Source organism: Pongo abelii, chromosome 5 (assembly GCF_028885655.2).
Source record: "Pongo abelii isolate AG06213 chromosome 5, NHGRI_mPonAbe1-v2.0_pri, whole genome shotgun sequence".
Taxonomy (NCBI): domain Eukaryota; kingdom Metazoa; phylum Chordata; class Mammalia; order Primates; family Hominidae; genus Pongo; species Pongo abelii.
The window spans coordinates 147,277,445-147,294,845 of NC_071990.2; the positions used below are offsets into that span (position 1 = coordinate 147,277,445).

Below are 17,401 nucleotides of genomic sequence, written 5' to 3' on the forward strand. Positions count from 1 at the left end.
ATCGCTATTCTTCTTACCTTGAATTCCCTTTCCCAAATGTCCTGAGAAAAAGAAGCCTTCACATTTCTGTTCAAGTTCTACATCCTCATAAAGATTTCCTTGAATTAAAGATTTTTCTTGTCCCTTTTTACACTACATATATAACTTCATTACAGCAAATATTTAACTGTATTGCAGCTGTTTACATGTTGTCTTTCACTACGGCCTAAGTTCCATGAGAGAAAGGATCATGTCTCTCCATTGTTGATGGTCCAGCACTCAACATGGGCTGCACAGAGTAATCCACACAATTCTTACTGAATAAATGAAGTTACCATTTATCTTATTATATAACATTTAATTTTTAGATATATATGTTCTAAAAAGCTTTATCCTTATAAAGGATACTGGCAATTCCATTCTGATATGATTTATCCCAACCATAAAAAAATTCTAGGCATAATTCCATTCCTATATTCAAACTAAAGAGTGAGAGTTTGTAATTACAAATTCTTAGTTGAGTTTGAATACCTCCATTGTATAAATGCTCAAACATATAATCTACCCGTCTGTATCTATTTAAGCAGCTAAGATAAATTCACAAATAATCTTAGCATTATACATGGTCAGATGAACATGGCAAACAGATAGAATTCGATGTTTTCAATTTAATAATGAAATATATAAATGCCTTTCCAACTCTTTTCTTTTAAACTGAATTCAGATTTTCATCTTACCCAGTTTCATGTGAAGGTGAATTATGCTGGAATTTTTAAGGGGAGTTAGACTAAAACAACTGAAGGTGCATTAAAATATTCCTTTTCTATTCTAAACTACTGTCATTTTATGCATGTAAAAATCACATGGAGATGTTGAAAAATAAAGATTCCCAGGACTTGGGGTGTGTGTGTGTGTGTGTGTGTGTGTGTGTGTGTGTGTGTATGTGAGTGTGTATATATTAGATTATATATTATACTCCAGGTATACATACACATATATTATTATTATTTATTATACTAATATATAATGAGTTATATAATATACATACATTTTAATATATTACTATTTATAAGCATAGATATATTTACACCTTGCAGTGGATAACAGGTTGAATTACCTGAGAATTCAGTAGGATAGAGACTTGGATGTAAAACTAAGTTGCTTTAAAGAAAATAAAGAAACATAAGCTTTCTTGCACGATTGAGTACATGAACTAAGGTTCACTCTCACCTGCACATACAGCTTCGATGCTGTAAGTGAAGCTAAAGAAATACTTTATTTAAAAATTAAAACATCAACTCAGAGAGCAAATGTTCTCAGAGTGAGAGGTGTACCCCACCACAGACCCTCCTTGTCTTTTCATTCAGGGTGGGGCAGAGGAAGTACGCAGGTGGGTTGTCTGATTTGAGTCTGCTGAGAAAGATAGGATCTTCCCACCTGAGCACAGCTTGCCCCCAACACCTCTCACAGGTACAGAGGCCAGTAAAAGCAGAGGAAACTTATGACAGCCATATACAATAATCAACCTAATCTTTCACATAGTAAATATGAACAACTAAGAATCATGTTACCTAAAACAATAATAACACAAAAAAAGATCAAAATGAATGAAAAACAATTGATTCAGGAGAAAAAAGTATAGTTCCAGTAAGAGAAGAAAACTTAAAAATAACTCTCGTTAGTATTCTAAGAAAGATTCATGAATATACTCATTCATAAACAAGAACAAACTAATATGCAAAAAGTGAATAACACAAGAAGTAAAAGTCCATGAAAATTAAGAATACAATTACCAAAATTAAGAAAAAAATAATCGATAGATGAATTGGAAAAAAATAAGCCTCTCAAAATGTAAAGCAATAAAAAAGATGACAAACATAAAATGTAAATCCAAGAGGTCCAACATCCATCTAAGGAGTGTCTCTAATGACAAAGAGAAAAGGCAATCAAGGAGAAGAAATAATCATACAGTGGAAAAAAATCTCCAGATCCCAAGACATGACTCTTCAGAAAAAAGGGTTCATTCAGGAAATGTGGTTCAGGATCATTTAAAAGAACCCATAAACACATCCTCATTAAATGTCAGACCATCTCAAGAGGTGTTCCTTCTCATTCTTTTGTCTGGATCTTCCGCTTCTCCTTGATTTCTAAATTGTGTGAACCAGGGCTCAATATTTTTGTTTCTTCTCTGTCTCTTCTATACTTCACTCATTTACTATTGTCTCATCTAGACTCAACATTTTGAATGCTATGTCTTGATAACTGCCAATTTTATATCTTTATTTCCAAGCTCTGCATAAAATTCCTGACATCAAATCAATTTCCTCCCTGTAATCTAACAGACATTTCAAAAAATGACTAAAGTAGAACTTTTACCTCAATCCCTACTTCAAATTGCTCATCTCCTAGTCTTCCCCATCTCAGTAAGCAGCAACACCATTAATTCAGTAGCTCAGGCCATAAAACCATGAGACATGCTTAACTCTTGTCTTCCTCATTCTATACATACAACCCATCAGCAAAGCCAACATCTACCAGAAGTCTGAAAGAAAGATGTGTTCAAGAGGAATATTAATTCCCTAAAACTATTGTGAAATTGCATTTTCTCTCTCTTTTACCCCTCACAACTCTGTTTATATTAATTGTATCTCTCATTCAAAATAACACATTCTTTAAGAAAATGAGAATGCATCTCCTTGTGTATGGTGCAAACACTGTAAGTTCTACAGTAAATAACACTTACATAATATTTTAAATGTTAGCAATTGCTTTCAAATTTTAAATAATCAAAGTGTGAAAGACATTTATATTTACTAAGTTTAATATAAATTCTATAAGCCTTGAAATTATAAAAGTAATTTAAAAGCAGGAGTTAGTAGGTGGAAATAGATGTGGAAAAAAATAGAGCAACAAAAAAAATCTCTGCTCTTACAATGTAGGAAACTAGGGGACACTGTGAAAAATTGATGGGTCAAGACATAGAATTTGTATGATGGTAAGTAACAATGGAATTTTTCAAAAACTGCCTGGTAGGGACTGGAGTGGGGAGAGAGGACAAGTATGAGAGATGTCAATTTCTTATGTGTAATAGAGGGGAATCGATAGCTATTTTTAAACTGGTACATTAACAAGCAACACATATGCATATTGTTTAAGATTCAGATTTAATCTCAAGAAAAACTAACCATAAAGTGATTAAAAATAATCACTTCTGATGAGTGGGAAAGGAGAAGAGGATAATGAGCCTTATGTTTTATTTAGCAACCTCCTGGTTTAGGAATTAAATGAACAAATAAATCAAAATATTAACAAATAATAAAGCAGATAATCACATTCAGTCTAGTTCTGTGTCTGTATTTTCACACATATTTATTCGAATAAGATTTTATAAGGAAATACCAATTTTTATTTCACTGGTAGTCAGTAGCATAAAGGACACAAATATTAATTTAGGCTATTTTAGTGTAGTTCTTATTTTTAATCCACTACATAAGTACAGAGATTGGTTAGCTACTATCTGGTCAAAATATATTGATGCTAGGGTATGCATTTATTAAAGAATTCTATTTTTAAAATCCTCCACATCTAGACCCAGAAAATCTCACACACTGATTCACTGTAATTATCTCCTCAAAGTACTACAGGCCTATAGACCCCTCCAAAGTGAGACACTGCAGTTTCGAACACAGTAAATATTTCCATTGTGCTAATGCTACCTCTTGTCCTACTTCTATGCTTATAAACATAGCACTATTTTTACCTTGAATAATGCATGGCTTGGTGGCCTGCAATATTAAAATAGAAGTCTGTTGTGTGCTTCATTTCATTGGTGTGCCCAGTGGCCTCAATCCAGTGTCCTATTGGGAGACAATACACACCATCCACCAAGTTGTTTTCATTGTAAGTACAGCAACGGTCATGATGAGGTCCATTGCCTAGAACAAGAAAAAATGATAAACAGAGCAATTAAATCAGTGTTTTGTTTAAACATCCTCAAAGAAGCTGATAAAAAATTAATAGCAAGAGAAAAAAAAAACATAAAGCTACTTAATCTACACATTTCAGTATAAACAAAAAAGACTAGAGTGAAAAACGGAACAGTAGGAATTTGTAAAGAGTTACTTAGGAAAATCAGAGTTTTTTACTCCCTTTGAGTACATGGGTTATAAAAAGCATGTTAACTCTCTCAGAGCTTCATGGTACCTCTCAGTGCCCTAAGAGGCCATTATGAATCACTTTGCAGCCTGAGAAGCTCCTAAAAAAAGTTTTTAAAGCTATTAATGCCCCTGTATTACACACTTCTAACTTTCTGGTATGCAAATTTAAGAATAAAATCAGGAATAAGGTGTTTTAGTATCAGCTCAACAAAAAATGCATAATTATAAATAAATGCATTAATAAGTAATAAATGATCACATCAAATCTACTTTACAGGTAAAACAGTTATTATTATTGTTTTCAAATGAGGAAAACAAGTCTCACAGAGATTAACTAGCTTGCCCAAGGTCACAAAACTAGTAGTGCGGAGCTAGTAGCACCTGCCTCTCCTAGTCCCCCACCTTTCTGGCGTCTGATGCCTTTGTGATGCTCCCTGCTGATGTCACATGCACAAAGACACACCATCTTCCTTCCAGGGCCATGGATCAAAGGAAGCAGAGACACATCTCTAAAAATATTATTTGCCTATTTCATGATTCTGCCCAGTATCAACTACACTAGTTGCTATGGTATGAATGTTTTTGTCCCCCCAAAATTTATATGTTGAAATCCTAACACCCAAGGTGTTGGTATTAGGAGCTGGGGCCTTTAGGAGATGATTAGGTCATGAAGAAGAACCCTCGCAAATGTGATTAGCTCCCTTATAAAAGAGGAGTGAAAGAAACCCCTTGCTCTGTTCCACCATGTGAGAACACAGCAAGTCGTTGCCGTCTATGAACCAGTAAGTGAGCCCTCACCAATCACTGAATCTGGTACGCCTCAATCTTAGACCCCCCCCCAGCCTCCAGAACTGTGAGCAATAAATTTCTATTGTTCATAAGCTAACCAACATATGGTGTTTTGTTTACAGCAGCCCAAATGGTCTTATATACTAGTAAACCTTGATTTCTATAAAAATTATAATTCATACATTATTTTTATTACCTTTTTATTATCTCATTTCAAATCATGCCTTTCTTTATACTACTTAAGTGTAATATACTGTAAGAAAGACATGTAAGCAAACTAAATGCATGAGTGGTTTACAGAAATAAATCACATTTGTTATGAATACAAAAATGTGATTCATTTGTTCTTTTCTCCTTGCTCTGTCTTACAAAATATTTAACCTAAATTTGCTTGGCGTAAGCTCTCAAAAAATCCTTAAATTATTTGATGTTTCTTTGAGATATAATTCCTTCCCTCAGACAGAAGGTACTGGATGACTCTCTTAATAAACCATTACTGATCTTCCTAGATCAGTCTCCTCTTTTTTCTCTTAATGGATTTTTTTTCTCGACGACTACAAGGCACTGCACCACATCTCTATTAACCTTCATTTTTAATAGATAAAAACCAAACTATACTAGCAACCTCAGTTCTAGAAACATATACAAGAGAAATATTAATAAGAAAAAAGAATTTCTGATGCATACAGAGATACATGCATATAGTAATACTATTTTAATAGAAAATTAAACCATATAAGTTTTTTTCATTCTTCTACAGATATTTATTGAGACAGGTACTGTGCTAGGTCATGATAAGAACTCAGATATTTATCATAAGAGCAACTAAAACTTTGAAATATTCTAAGCAGGCATGTAACATAACCAGATTTTATTTTAAGGATATCTCTCTGGCTACAGAGTAAAAAAATAATTCAAGAACAATCAGATAGAAGCAGAGAGTCCATTTAAGAAACTACTATATTGGCCTAGGTAGTTTATGATGAAGTTTGGTCACAGACATTGAAAGGATTATGCAGATTCAGGAGGGAAAGGCCACGGGACTTGGTGATTAATTGGAAAAGGAAGGTGAAGATGAAAGGGGATCAATAATGACTCTTAAGCTTCTAGTGAAAATAATTCAATATACAGTGGTACTATTCACTGAGATGCAAAATCTGAAAGAGGCTGTAAGGAAAGATCATCTATCTAGTTCTGGCAATGTTGGGTTTAGAGTGCTCTTTAAATATCCAAAACGAGTCATCAAAAGAGAGCTGGAGTTATTGATTTGACATTAAGACCAGAAATCTGAACTAAAAAAATAAATATATGAGTAATTTGAGTGCAATTGGTAATTGAAATAGGAACATAGATGAGTCACAAAGAAAAACAATATTAATTAAGGAAAAAAGTTCTACAACAAAGTCTGAAAGTCTTTCAATGTTTAACAGCCAGAGAGAGAAGGATAAACTTACAAAAGAGGAATAGAGAGAGGAGCTGAAGAAAAGTAGGAGTGACCAAGTGAAGCAGCAGAGCATGACTGAAAGTGCAAACATTGACTACAAACTGGATATGGTTACTTCTAGGAAATGGAATTGGATGGAGGGGAACTGTCACAGTCAACTGTTTTGAATTGATTGGATTAGTTACAAGGAGTGGGTGTTACTTTTTTAGTTAAATAAAACAATATCTATGGCTCCCACTGGTCAGTACAACTGACTTACAACAATTGAATTATTACCTATTAAAAATGTAATTGTTGAAGAGATCAAATATTCATAAATTATAATGGTCAAGAAGAATTATTTATGTATCATCATCTTCATAAGAATTCTTCATTCCTAGAATGATTTCTTTAATTACTTATTTTTACACATTTATGTTTTAGGCAACATTTTTAAAAGTCTTTCATGGATAGTAACCTGAGTTATTCAAAATATGTTCTAATAGTTAAAATGTCTTTTAGAGGATGGGTTATTGTCTTTTTAATTTCACCTAATGAAATGGCAAAAATGAATAGTACAATAATTTTGGTTTTGGAGATTTCTGCATGGAGAACTATGGAATAAATGTACTTTTCCCTAGTCCTCCCACTAAGTATAATTTAAAACCCTGAAAATTATAAATAAACATAAAATAACTTTGAAAGGCAAAGAGAAGACAGACCATCCAGGGACACTGAAACCTAAGGAAAGATGTAAGTATTGAGTTCCCTGCATTTTCTTTGCCTTATATATCCCAGACTTAGATCTGAAGAAGCCAGCAACCTGGTAACACAAGGACAGCAAAAAGAAAACATGACAAAAGTCCATTCTATCTAGCCAAATGAAAAGACAAGCCTAGCCAGACAGAAATCTGTTTGATAATAACTACAATACTCCAGTCAAACCCACTGAAAAAATGTGGCCCCACACCCACTCAGGCCAGCAAAGGCCAAGCATGGGTAGACTTCCACTTTTGTTTGCTAAGCTGTATTGCAGTGCCTCAACCCACTCACTATCATGGTGTCAGAGAAGGATAAGTAGGGGTCTGAAACTTTCAGCATCACCCTTGGCAATGTAGTGGAGTCCAAGTGGAAAGGTGGACTTCCACCTCCATTTGGCAGTAACGAGGTGCCCCTTCTTCCCACTGAGATCATGTCAAAGGTGACCTAGTGGAAAGTCGAGATTTTCACCTCCTTCCCACCTCACCATCAGTGGATGCCATGTGGGAAGCAGTAACAAGGTATTCCTCCCTCTCTCAGCCAGAAAGCTATCAATGGAGGCCTACTGGAGAGCTAGAACTACCACCTCACTCAGGGAGGAGTCTGTTTGGTTTGGTTATGAATGGAAACAGTGTGAGGAACCTGGGTAATAAGGTGGGACCTCCATTCTTCTGCTGGAGTGGTGTCAGAAGAATTCAGTTAAAATCGAAAGTTTACATAAGAGCTAACCTCATTATATAATATCCAAAATGTCCAGGTTTCAATAGAATGTCACCCATTATACCAATAACCACTAAGATCTCAAACTAAATGGAAAAAAAAGATGCCTGATAAAGGCCAACACCAAGAGAACAATGATGTTAGAATTATGTGATAAAGATTTTAAAGCCTCAGTAACCCATTAGAACACATTTCAAACAAATGAAGAATCAGAACGTCTCAGCAATGGAATAGAAGATGAAAAGAGGAACTAAATAGTAATTTTAGAACTGAAAAACACAATATTTGAAATTTTAAAAACTCAATAGATGGGTTTAAGAGCAATATGGAAGGGACAGAGGAAAGAATTCACAAACTTCAAGACAGAATCATGGAAATTACCCAATCTAAACAGCAAACAACAGAAAAGTAGGCCGAATTTAAAAAAAAACAAAAACAAAAACAAACAAAAAAAACACAGACCCTTAGGGACTTGTGGTATGTACTATTAACAGAAGATCTAAATTTATGTAATTGGAGTCTTGGAAGAAGAGGGAAAAGATAGTAGGGCTTAAAAGTACTTGAGAAAATAATGCCTGAAAACTTTTCAAATTTGGCAAGAGGCAAAACCTACAAATTCAAGAAGGTGAGCAAAGCCCAAACAACATAAACCCAAAGAAATCAATACTGAGACATGACATATTTAAACTTCTGAAAACTAACAACAGAGAAAACCATAAAAGTAGCCAGAGAAAAACAGCAATGTAAAGGAAAAAATATTCTAATATGAGCAGATTTCTCATCAGAAGTCACCAAAGGAAGTGTCATTTTTCAAGTAATGTAAAAAAGAACAACTGTCAACCAAGAATCTTACTTTGTGACTATTTCCTTCAGGAAAAAAAGGGAAAATCAAAACATGTTCAATGAAGGAAAACTAAGAAAATTTTGCCAGCTGAATTACCTTAAAAATGACTAACAGAAGATGTCTAAACAAAAAGAAACTCTTTGAAAACAGGAAGAATGAGCAGAGTAAACAAAAATATAAGTAAATAAGCAAACATTCTAACATTGTCTGATGTTATTCTACATGTATGTAAAGGAAATATTTAAGGCAATTATATTGCAAATGAGGAAAGGCAAAAGAATAAAAATGGAGGTAAGTTTTCTAAAACTCACTCAAACTCATAAAAGGTTGATACCAGTCAACTATGATGTCAGGTATATAATATACATAATGTGTATAGAAATTCTATGTGTAAATCAAAACAGAATTCTAAAAAAAGTTCAATTATGAACCAGACATGCCATACAATCACAGAAAAAGGAGGAAGAGAAAACAACCAGAAACAAAAAATAAAACAGCAAACTTAGGCTCTAACATACCAATAATTATGTTAAATATAAATAGTCTAAATACACCAATGAAAATACAAAAGTTGGCAGAGTAATTTTTAAGTGAATCAATTATATGCTGTCTAGAAGTAATTCACTTCAAATTATATAGGCAGGTGGGAAGTAAAAGCATAGAAAAAGATATACTATGCAAACATTAATCAAAAAGCAGGAGTAGTTATATTACTATTATATAAAGTATACTTCAGAGTAAAGAAAATTACTAGAGAGGGGAAATTATACAATGCCTAAAGTATCAATCTAACAAGAAGACACAGCAACTTTAACTGTGTATATATCAAACAGTAAGGTTGTTAAATATGTAAAGCAAAAAACTGAGAGAACTGAAAGAATTTTAAAAATCCAGAATTACAGTTTGAGACCTCAACACCTCACCCAAAACAATTGTTAGAACAATTAGACAGAAAATCAGCAAGGATATTAGAAACCTCAAGAACACCATCAACCAACACTATCTAGGTGACATTTATACAGCACCCAATATAGCAGAATGCACATGTTCACAGTACATAAACCAAGATAGAACATATCCTGTACCATAAAACAACTTCAAATTTTTAGAAAACTTAAATCATACAAATTGTGTTATCTGACATTAACAGAATCAAACTAGAAACCAATAATAAATAGTTTTAGGTTTTATATTTAGGTTTTTAATCTGTTTTGTGTTAATTTTTGTATATGGTATATGGAAGGGGTCCAGTTTCAATCTTCTGCATATGGCTAGCCAGTTATCCAGCACTATTTATTGAATAGGGTCCTTTCCCCATTGCTTATTTTTGTTCACTTTGTCAAAGATCAGATGGTTTTAGGTGTCTGGCATTATTTCTGGGCTCTCTATTCTGTTCCATTGGTCTATGTGTCCATTTTGGTACAAGTACCATACTGTTTTGGTTACAATAGCCTTGTAGTATAGTTTGAAGTCAAGTAATGTGATGTCTCCAGCTTTGTTCTTTTTCCTTAGGATTGCTTTGGCTATTTGAGTTCTTTTTTGATTCCATATGAATTTTTAAAGTTTTTTCTAATTCTGTGAAGAATTTTATTGGTAGATTGATAGGAATAGCATTGAATCTATAAATTTCTTTGGGCAGTATGGCCATTTGAGCAATATGAATTCTTCTTATCCAGGAGCATGGAATGTTTTTCTATTTGTTTGTGTCATCCCTGACTCCTTTGACCAGTATTTTGTAATTCTTGTTGCAGAATTCTTTCATGTCTCTGGTCAGTTGTGTTCCTAGGTATTTCATTCCATTTGTGGCTATTGTAAATGGGATTTCATTATTGATTTGGCTCTCAGCTTGGATGCTGTTGGTATATAGAAATGCTATGATTTTCATATGTTGATTTTGTATCCTAAAACTTTGCTCAAGTTGTTTATCAGAACAAGGAGCTTTTGGGTAGAGACTGTGAGGTTTTCTAGGTATAGAATCCTATCATCTGCAAACAGGGATAGTTTGACTTCCTGTCTTCCTATTTGGATGTGGAGGCAATCATTCTAAGAGAAATAACTTAAAAAGTCTAATACCACAATTCTCACTTATAAGTGGAAGCTAAGCATTGGATATACATGGACATACAGAGTGAAATAATAAACATTAGAGACTTCAAAAGGTGGGGAGGTAGGAAGAGGTGAGGGATGAAAAATTACCTGCTGGATACAATGTACACTATTCAGGTGACAGACACACTAAAAGCCTAGACTTCACCACTGTGCAATATGTCCATGTAATGAAACTGTACTTGTATCCCTAAATCTGTAAAAGTTAAAATTAAAAAATAAATTTATTAAAATTAAAATTTAAAAAGTAAACATATAAATCGCTCATTATGTTGGGATAAACTAATCTGTATTTTTGATAGAAAAGTAGAAAATTATTGGTTTAATTAACAAAAACATCTATTTCTTCAGAACAGTTTTAGCTACTTTGTCATTTGTTCATCAAGGCAAGTTAGGTGATTTCCAACAAAGTGAGTAAATGTGTAGGAGTAAGGGAACTGCTGTCTGGCACTCCAATTAAAGCCGCAGAAATAAGAAACCCTAGAATTTAAAAAGTCACAACTAACTCATTATTTTACATAGTACTATAAGTTTGAGAGTTTGGGTTAAAATATGTTTATTTCTTAATAAATCCAGAAGTTTTGAAATTATATTGGTTAAATATCTATTGGATAGGTGTAGTGTCCTTAAGCAAAATAAAATTTACAATTATTATTCGCGTTATTTTATTTGAATTATCCTCTTTGGATTTAAATTATTTTAAATGTTTCATTTCTAGCATATGAACATAAGTTTTGATTCTAACACATTAATCTCTAATTTTAACTATTAACTCACCCACATCTGATCTTTCTCATGCCCCATCTGTTACTACCTCAGAAGCTATTATTGCATAAAGTTGCACAAACATGATATAGTCATTACAAACTCTTTGGCACTTTGATGTTCTCTTCTAATGGCAAAAACAAAGAAATAAAATGCACAAAAAATCTTTTTGTTCAACCAACTGCCTCTTTGAGATGATGAATCCCGTTCCAGTTGAGCACTTTGATGAATGGCAAAATGCAAAGGTAGACAATAGCTGAGTTCGGAGGTAGTCATTGATACAACTAAACTGTACTTCCTAATGAAATGGGAACCTGAGATACAATCAGTGAAGGAGAGGATGAAGTAAGGGGTGTTAAGATTGACAAGAAGAAGGAAAGGTGAGATGCAGAAAGAGAAGAAAGAAGATCCAGCTAGAAAAACTATGTAAGAATAAATGGTAGTCAAAACACCCTGATCATGAGACCACCAAAGAGCAGTTAATGGCAAGCAGCATCTTTTAATATTTAATTTGAAGTTTTATGCACTTCTGTAATATTTTTCTCTTCTCCTCCTCCCCAACTGTCAGTACAATCTACCACATTCACAAACAGATTTCTAGAGTGGAAGGAGAGAATACGGTTCCTGAGATAAAGAATAAGGGAATTCATCACCACTAGTCCTGTCTTACGGGAATTCTTAAAGTGAGTTATTTAAGCTGAGAAAACATACCACTAATTAATAACATAAAATACATGAAGGGAAAAAATTCAATTGTATCAGTAATACATAGTCAGATTCAAAATAGTCTTTTGCTTGAAAGGTGATGTGTAAAGCAATTTTATCTCTAACATGAGAGCTAAAAGACAAAACTATTAAAAACAACTGTGGCTTTGATAAATTGTTAAGGGATACAAATTACAAAAAGTTGCCAACTTTGACATCAAAATCATAAAATGTGGTAGGGAGGAGTAAACATGGAGAGCTTTTGTATTTGATTAAAGTTAAGTTGGTATCAGCTTAGAATAGCCTGTTACAGGTAATGTTTTATGTAAAACTCATGGTAATTGCAAAACAAAACCCTACTATACTTCCACAAAATATAAAAAGAAGGGATTCAAGACATATCACTACAGAAGACAATCAAACCACAAAGAAAGACAACAAGAGGAAGAATAAAAGATACACAGAACAACCAGAAAACAAATTATGAAAAGGCAGTAAGGTAAGTCCTTACATACTATAATTACCTTGAGTGGAAATGGATTGAATTCTCCAACCAAAAGATATAAAGTGACTGAATAGATTGAAAAAGCAAAACATAACTAGATGCTGCCTACAAAATACTCACTTTACTTGTAAGAACACACGTAGATGGAAAATAAAGGGATGGAAAAATACATTCCATGCAAATGGAAGCCAAAAGAGAGCAGAGGTAGCTATATTTCTATCAGACGAAAAGACTTTAAGTCAAACATCAGTAAATAAAGACAAAGAAGGTAATTATATAATGATAAAGGTGTCAATTCTCCAACATTTATAAATATATATACATCTAACATAGTAGCACCTAAATATTTAAGGCAGTTATTAAGCAATCTGAAGGGAGAGATAGACTGCAATACTGTAATAGTAGGGGACTTTAATACTCCACTTTCAGCATTGGACAGAACATCATTTTTTAGACAGAAAATCAATAAGGAAACATTGCACTTTAATTACACTTTAGACCAAATGAACCTAACAGAAATATACGGCAAAAGAATACACATTCTTCTCAAATATACACAGAACATCCTCCAGAACAGATCATATGTTAAGCCACAAAATAAGTCTTTAATAATTCTAGAAGACTGAAATCATATCCAGTATTGTTTCCTACCATAATGATATGAAACTATAACTCAATCATAAGAGAAAACTGGGAAAATTTACAAATATGTGGAAATTAAACAACATGCTCCTGAACAACTAGTAAGTCAAAGAAGGAATCAAAAGGGAAATTAAAAACATCTTCAGACAAATGATAATGGGTATACAACATATCAAAACCTATGAGACGCAGCAGAGGCAATTCTAAGAAGGAAGTTCATAACAATAAATGCCTATATCAAAAAAATGAGAAGTTTCAATTAGACAGAAGGAATAAGTTTTTGAGATCTATTGCACAGTAGGGTGACTAAAGTCAATAATATATTGGAAATAGCTAAGAGTATAAATTTCAAAGCTTTCTCTCCACAAAAAAATAAGTGAAGTGATATGTGTTAATTAGCTTGATTTATTTATTCCACATATATACTTATATCAAAACATTACAATGTACCCATACATGTATACAATTATGATTTTTCCCTTAAAAATATCAATAATAGAAATAGGAATTATAAAGACAAATAACCCATACAGCAATGATTAAAACAGGTACTAGAATTAGAGATAACAGGGTTTTCTAAAATAAATGAAAATATTATTTGATAAGGAAGTTAGAATTTGGAGGATCAGGAAAGAAAATATCAAATATGATAGTATGATCCTAGTAATGAATCAAACATCTGGCACAGGTAGGGGGGTGTGTGTGTGTGTGTGTGTGTGTGTGTGTGTGTGTGTGTGGTGTGTTTCAAGGTAGAAAACTGATTACTATTGATTATTGTTATTTTGATGACAAATAATATTGTGAAATTTTGGATACATAAGCACCAGCCTTTCTGTACATCTGTATATGTAAACTTGTCTAGCTCTTTTAGTCAAAAATGAGCCACTCAGCCTAAGACAATTACTGCACAGAATTATGGCAGAATTACAACTCAGTGGGCTCATAACTTGGTGCACAATAGGTTGGCCTCATCTGTTCTCAACAATTAGAGTTAAGGTCATTCAAATGCTAATGAGAACATAGACAAAGGTCCTTGAGACATTTGTTATGCTTCAAATTCTATGAGAAAATAGACAAATGTCCTTGAGACAGTTGTTTAGCAGCCCAGTATGACGTGTTAGCCCTCTCAAAGGTAAGCTTAAGGCGTGCAGAAAAAGGAAACAGAAGGAGTGATTGACAAAGCTTAGCCTTGGATTCACTATCTGCCAAGCCTCCAGTGGGGATCTTTGAGGGAAAACTCCCAGAAGGACCTTGATCAGTTCCAGCTAAGACTTTTAAGGAAACACTTAATTAACAGCTGTCAAATCATACAGAGCAGAAAATAGTACAACAAAAAACTTCCATGATTAGAAAAAGACATGGATGAAATGGAGGCTTATACCAAGTTAATTTGAAGAATCATAATAGAAAAAAAAAAGGTAAAAGCAAAAGTAAAATTTAATAGTGCATTTTAAAAAATACTAATAATTGAATATCCCATTGTTATGGACTCTATTGTGTCTCCCCTACCCCAAAATTTATATATTGAAGCCCTAACTTCCCAATGTGATTGTATTTAAACATAGGACCTTTATGGTGGTAATTAAGGTAAAACGAGATCATAGAGTGAAGTCCTAACGCCGTTACACCCCATAAGAGGAAAAAACACCAGAGATCTCTCTCTCCTCAAGCACACTGAGGAAACACCATATAAGGATACAGGCAGATGGTGGCTATCTGCAAGCCAGGAAGAGAAGCATTACCAGTAATGGAGTCTGCCAGCACCCTGATCTATCACTTCTAGTCATCAAAATTGTGAGAAAATAAACTGTTGTTTAAGCCATCCAGTCTGTGGTATTTTGTTATGGCAGTCCTAGCAGACTAATACACTCATATATGTAAAATATTCCAATTTAATCCAGTTAATAATCAAGTATGATTGAGCGCTTGTTATGTATCCAGTCCTATGCTAGGATGGGGTAATAAATGAAGTTTAAAACATGATTCCCACAATAAATGAATTTCTGTTGATTAGATAAAAGTTATAGGAAGCCACTAGTGAAACAAAACTAAATTATGAAAATAATTTTAAAACAGTATGTTAACTGAAACATGAACAGAGTGCCAAAGGATTGCAAATAGGCCTCATCTCAAATGCCACTTTCCATGTATGATGACTGAAAGGCTATGCTGAGCTGTATTCTAAGGATCAACTGGCTCACTGGGAGAGAAAAATTATGATAGGTTTGTGGTGTGCATATGAATGTAGAAAACTAAAAATGGAGTATGTTGGAGAAGGTAATATCAGTATGGGCTAGAATTACTGAGAAAGGATTTATAATAGAGGGAATGGGTGCTATGCTGTGATAAACAACAGGATATGCTTTAGACACATGACAAACAGTACAAGAATGTATGAATAAGTATGGTTCAAATTAGGAAATGGATAAGAACAAATCTGTTTATTTCAGTAGGTAGAGTGACAACACTAGCCCACAGGATGTCCCTATTACTGACTGAATTCCAAAGCCAGCACTGTAAAACAACTGGATTTCATGACTTGGAAAGTAAAGAACAGAATTACATATCTCTAACCATTACTGTATTTAAGAAGGCATTTTTTAACGCAAAGCATTTACATTAGTTAATGATTCATGATGATAAACACACTTCAAAATAGGAAGCATCTCAAAGGTTGTAGATTATGCTGAAAAAATTCCACAATGGCATTACCAGATAATTATGCTTTCATTTAAAATTAAACACAATAACAGAGCTTTCTTGATATATAATTTTAAAATCAAATCTGAAACTCAGATTATTCTTAATAGGCTTGACTCAAACCATCAAGATTAAATTATTAATAATTCATTCAACATGATAATAATCTAAGAGAAGCCAAAAGATTTGACCACATAATTTGATGTGATCAAATCTTTCAGTAGTTTATTATACTATGACTAAAGATCAACCTATTAAAATGTGCCATCTCTGTATTATTGGAAACATTTGCTGGATACTGAAATTTACTTTCTATGTCACATGCAGAGATGTTTATTTTTGTGTTTAATAAATTTTGATTTAATTATTCTAATAATCTTTAACGTTGATTTTCCTACTGTCATTAAAACAATTTTCATGGCAGTGTCTAGACTTTTGTTGTTGTTGTTAAAACTGGTAGTTCATTTTTTTTCTCTTCATGGCACTCTCGGAATTAACTAGAAATTTCCCTATTCATAGCCAGAACACAAATCCAAGTCATATGTTAAAAATAGATAAAGCATCTATATCAGTATTAGTCTCACTGTATAAGCAAGTTTTTCTAACCACATTTTGCTACTTCATTTCGTATACCTTAAAGCCCACACACACAAAAAAAACCTTTGTGCACTTAAATATACAAATAATGCTGAGGCAGAAGGAGATAACTTCCCTAGCAGCTATATCTCAACAGTGTCCAACATTTAGATGCAGAAAACACAGAATATAACTATTCATCCCAGAACTCTTCAGAACATTGAGAAATAGTTTACATTTAATTCCATCCTAACCCAGCTAGCTAGGTAAACATGCATTTTGGCAGTTTCATAGTAAGAACATATTTGGCATAAAATGTCTTCAATTAAGATTTTCCAGAATGTGGACTAAATAATTTAGTAAAACATTCCCTTGAGCTGATCTAGTTCTGCTGCAAAAACCATCCCTGATAGCTTCACACATTGGTTTCTTCCATGGCAAAAATATTTTATGAATATTAAGGGCATATAGTTGACATGAATATCACATATGCACTGGAAAGAAACTAGAAATATACAGCTAGTTGAAATGGAGGATAAAATGATCAAATACAATCTTTAAAGATGAAATTGAGAAACTAGGTTGTTTTAAATCCTTTTAATAAGACATTATAAACTGAAAATAAAAGAGGGTGTAATCCTGGCAATTAGATTATCCTAAAATTTTCCGTAATCATAAACTACACACGTATAAGAAACCACTGAAGAAGAATTTTCTTTCTTTCAGAACTA

The 17,401-nt window shown here is 33.2% G+C and overlaps 1 protein-coding gene across 5 annotated transcripts in view; it reads right to left on the reverse strand.

Moving 5' to 3' along the window:
• EPM2A (EPM2A glucan phosphatase, laforin) overlaps nucleotides 1–17,401 on the reverse strand; it is a 100,414-nt gene that overhangs the window by 50,605 nt on the left and 32,408 nt on the right. For 4 of the 5 annotated variants that reach the window (XM_054558270.2, XM_063725044.1, XM_009242347.4 and 1 more), the window contains exon 2: nucleotides 3,740–3,914. In XM_054558270.2, the coding sequence (XP_054414245.1) occupies nucleotides 3,740–3,801 (62 nt within the window). In that variant the 5' untranslated portion in view covers nucleotides 3,802–3,914. Of the gene's footprint in view, nucleotides 1–3,739; nucleotides 3,915–4,461; nucleotides 4,704–17,401 lie in introns of those variants that run through there. The other variant, XM_054558269.2, reaches the window with a different exon arrangement.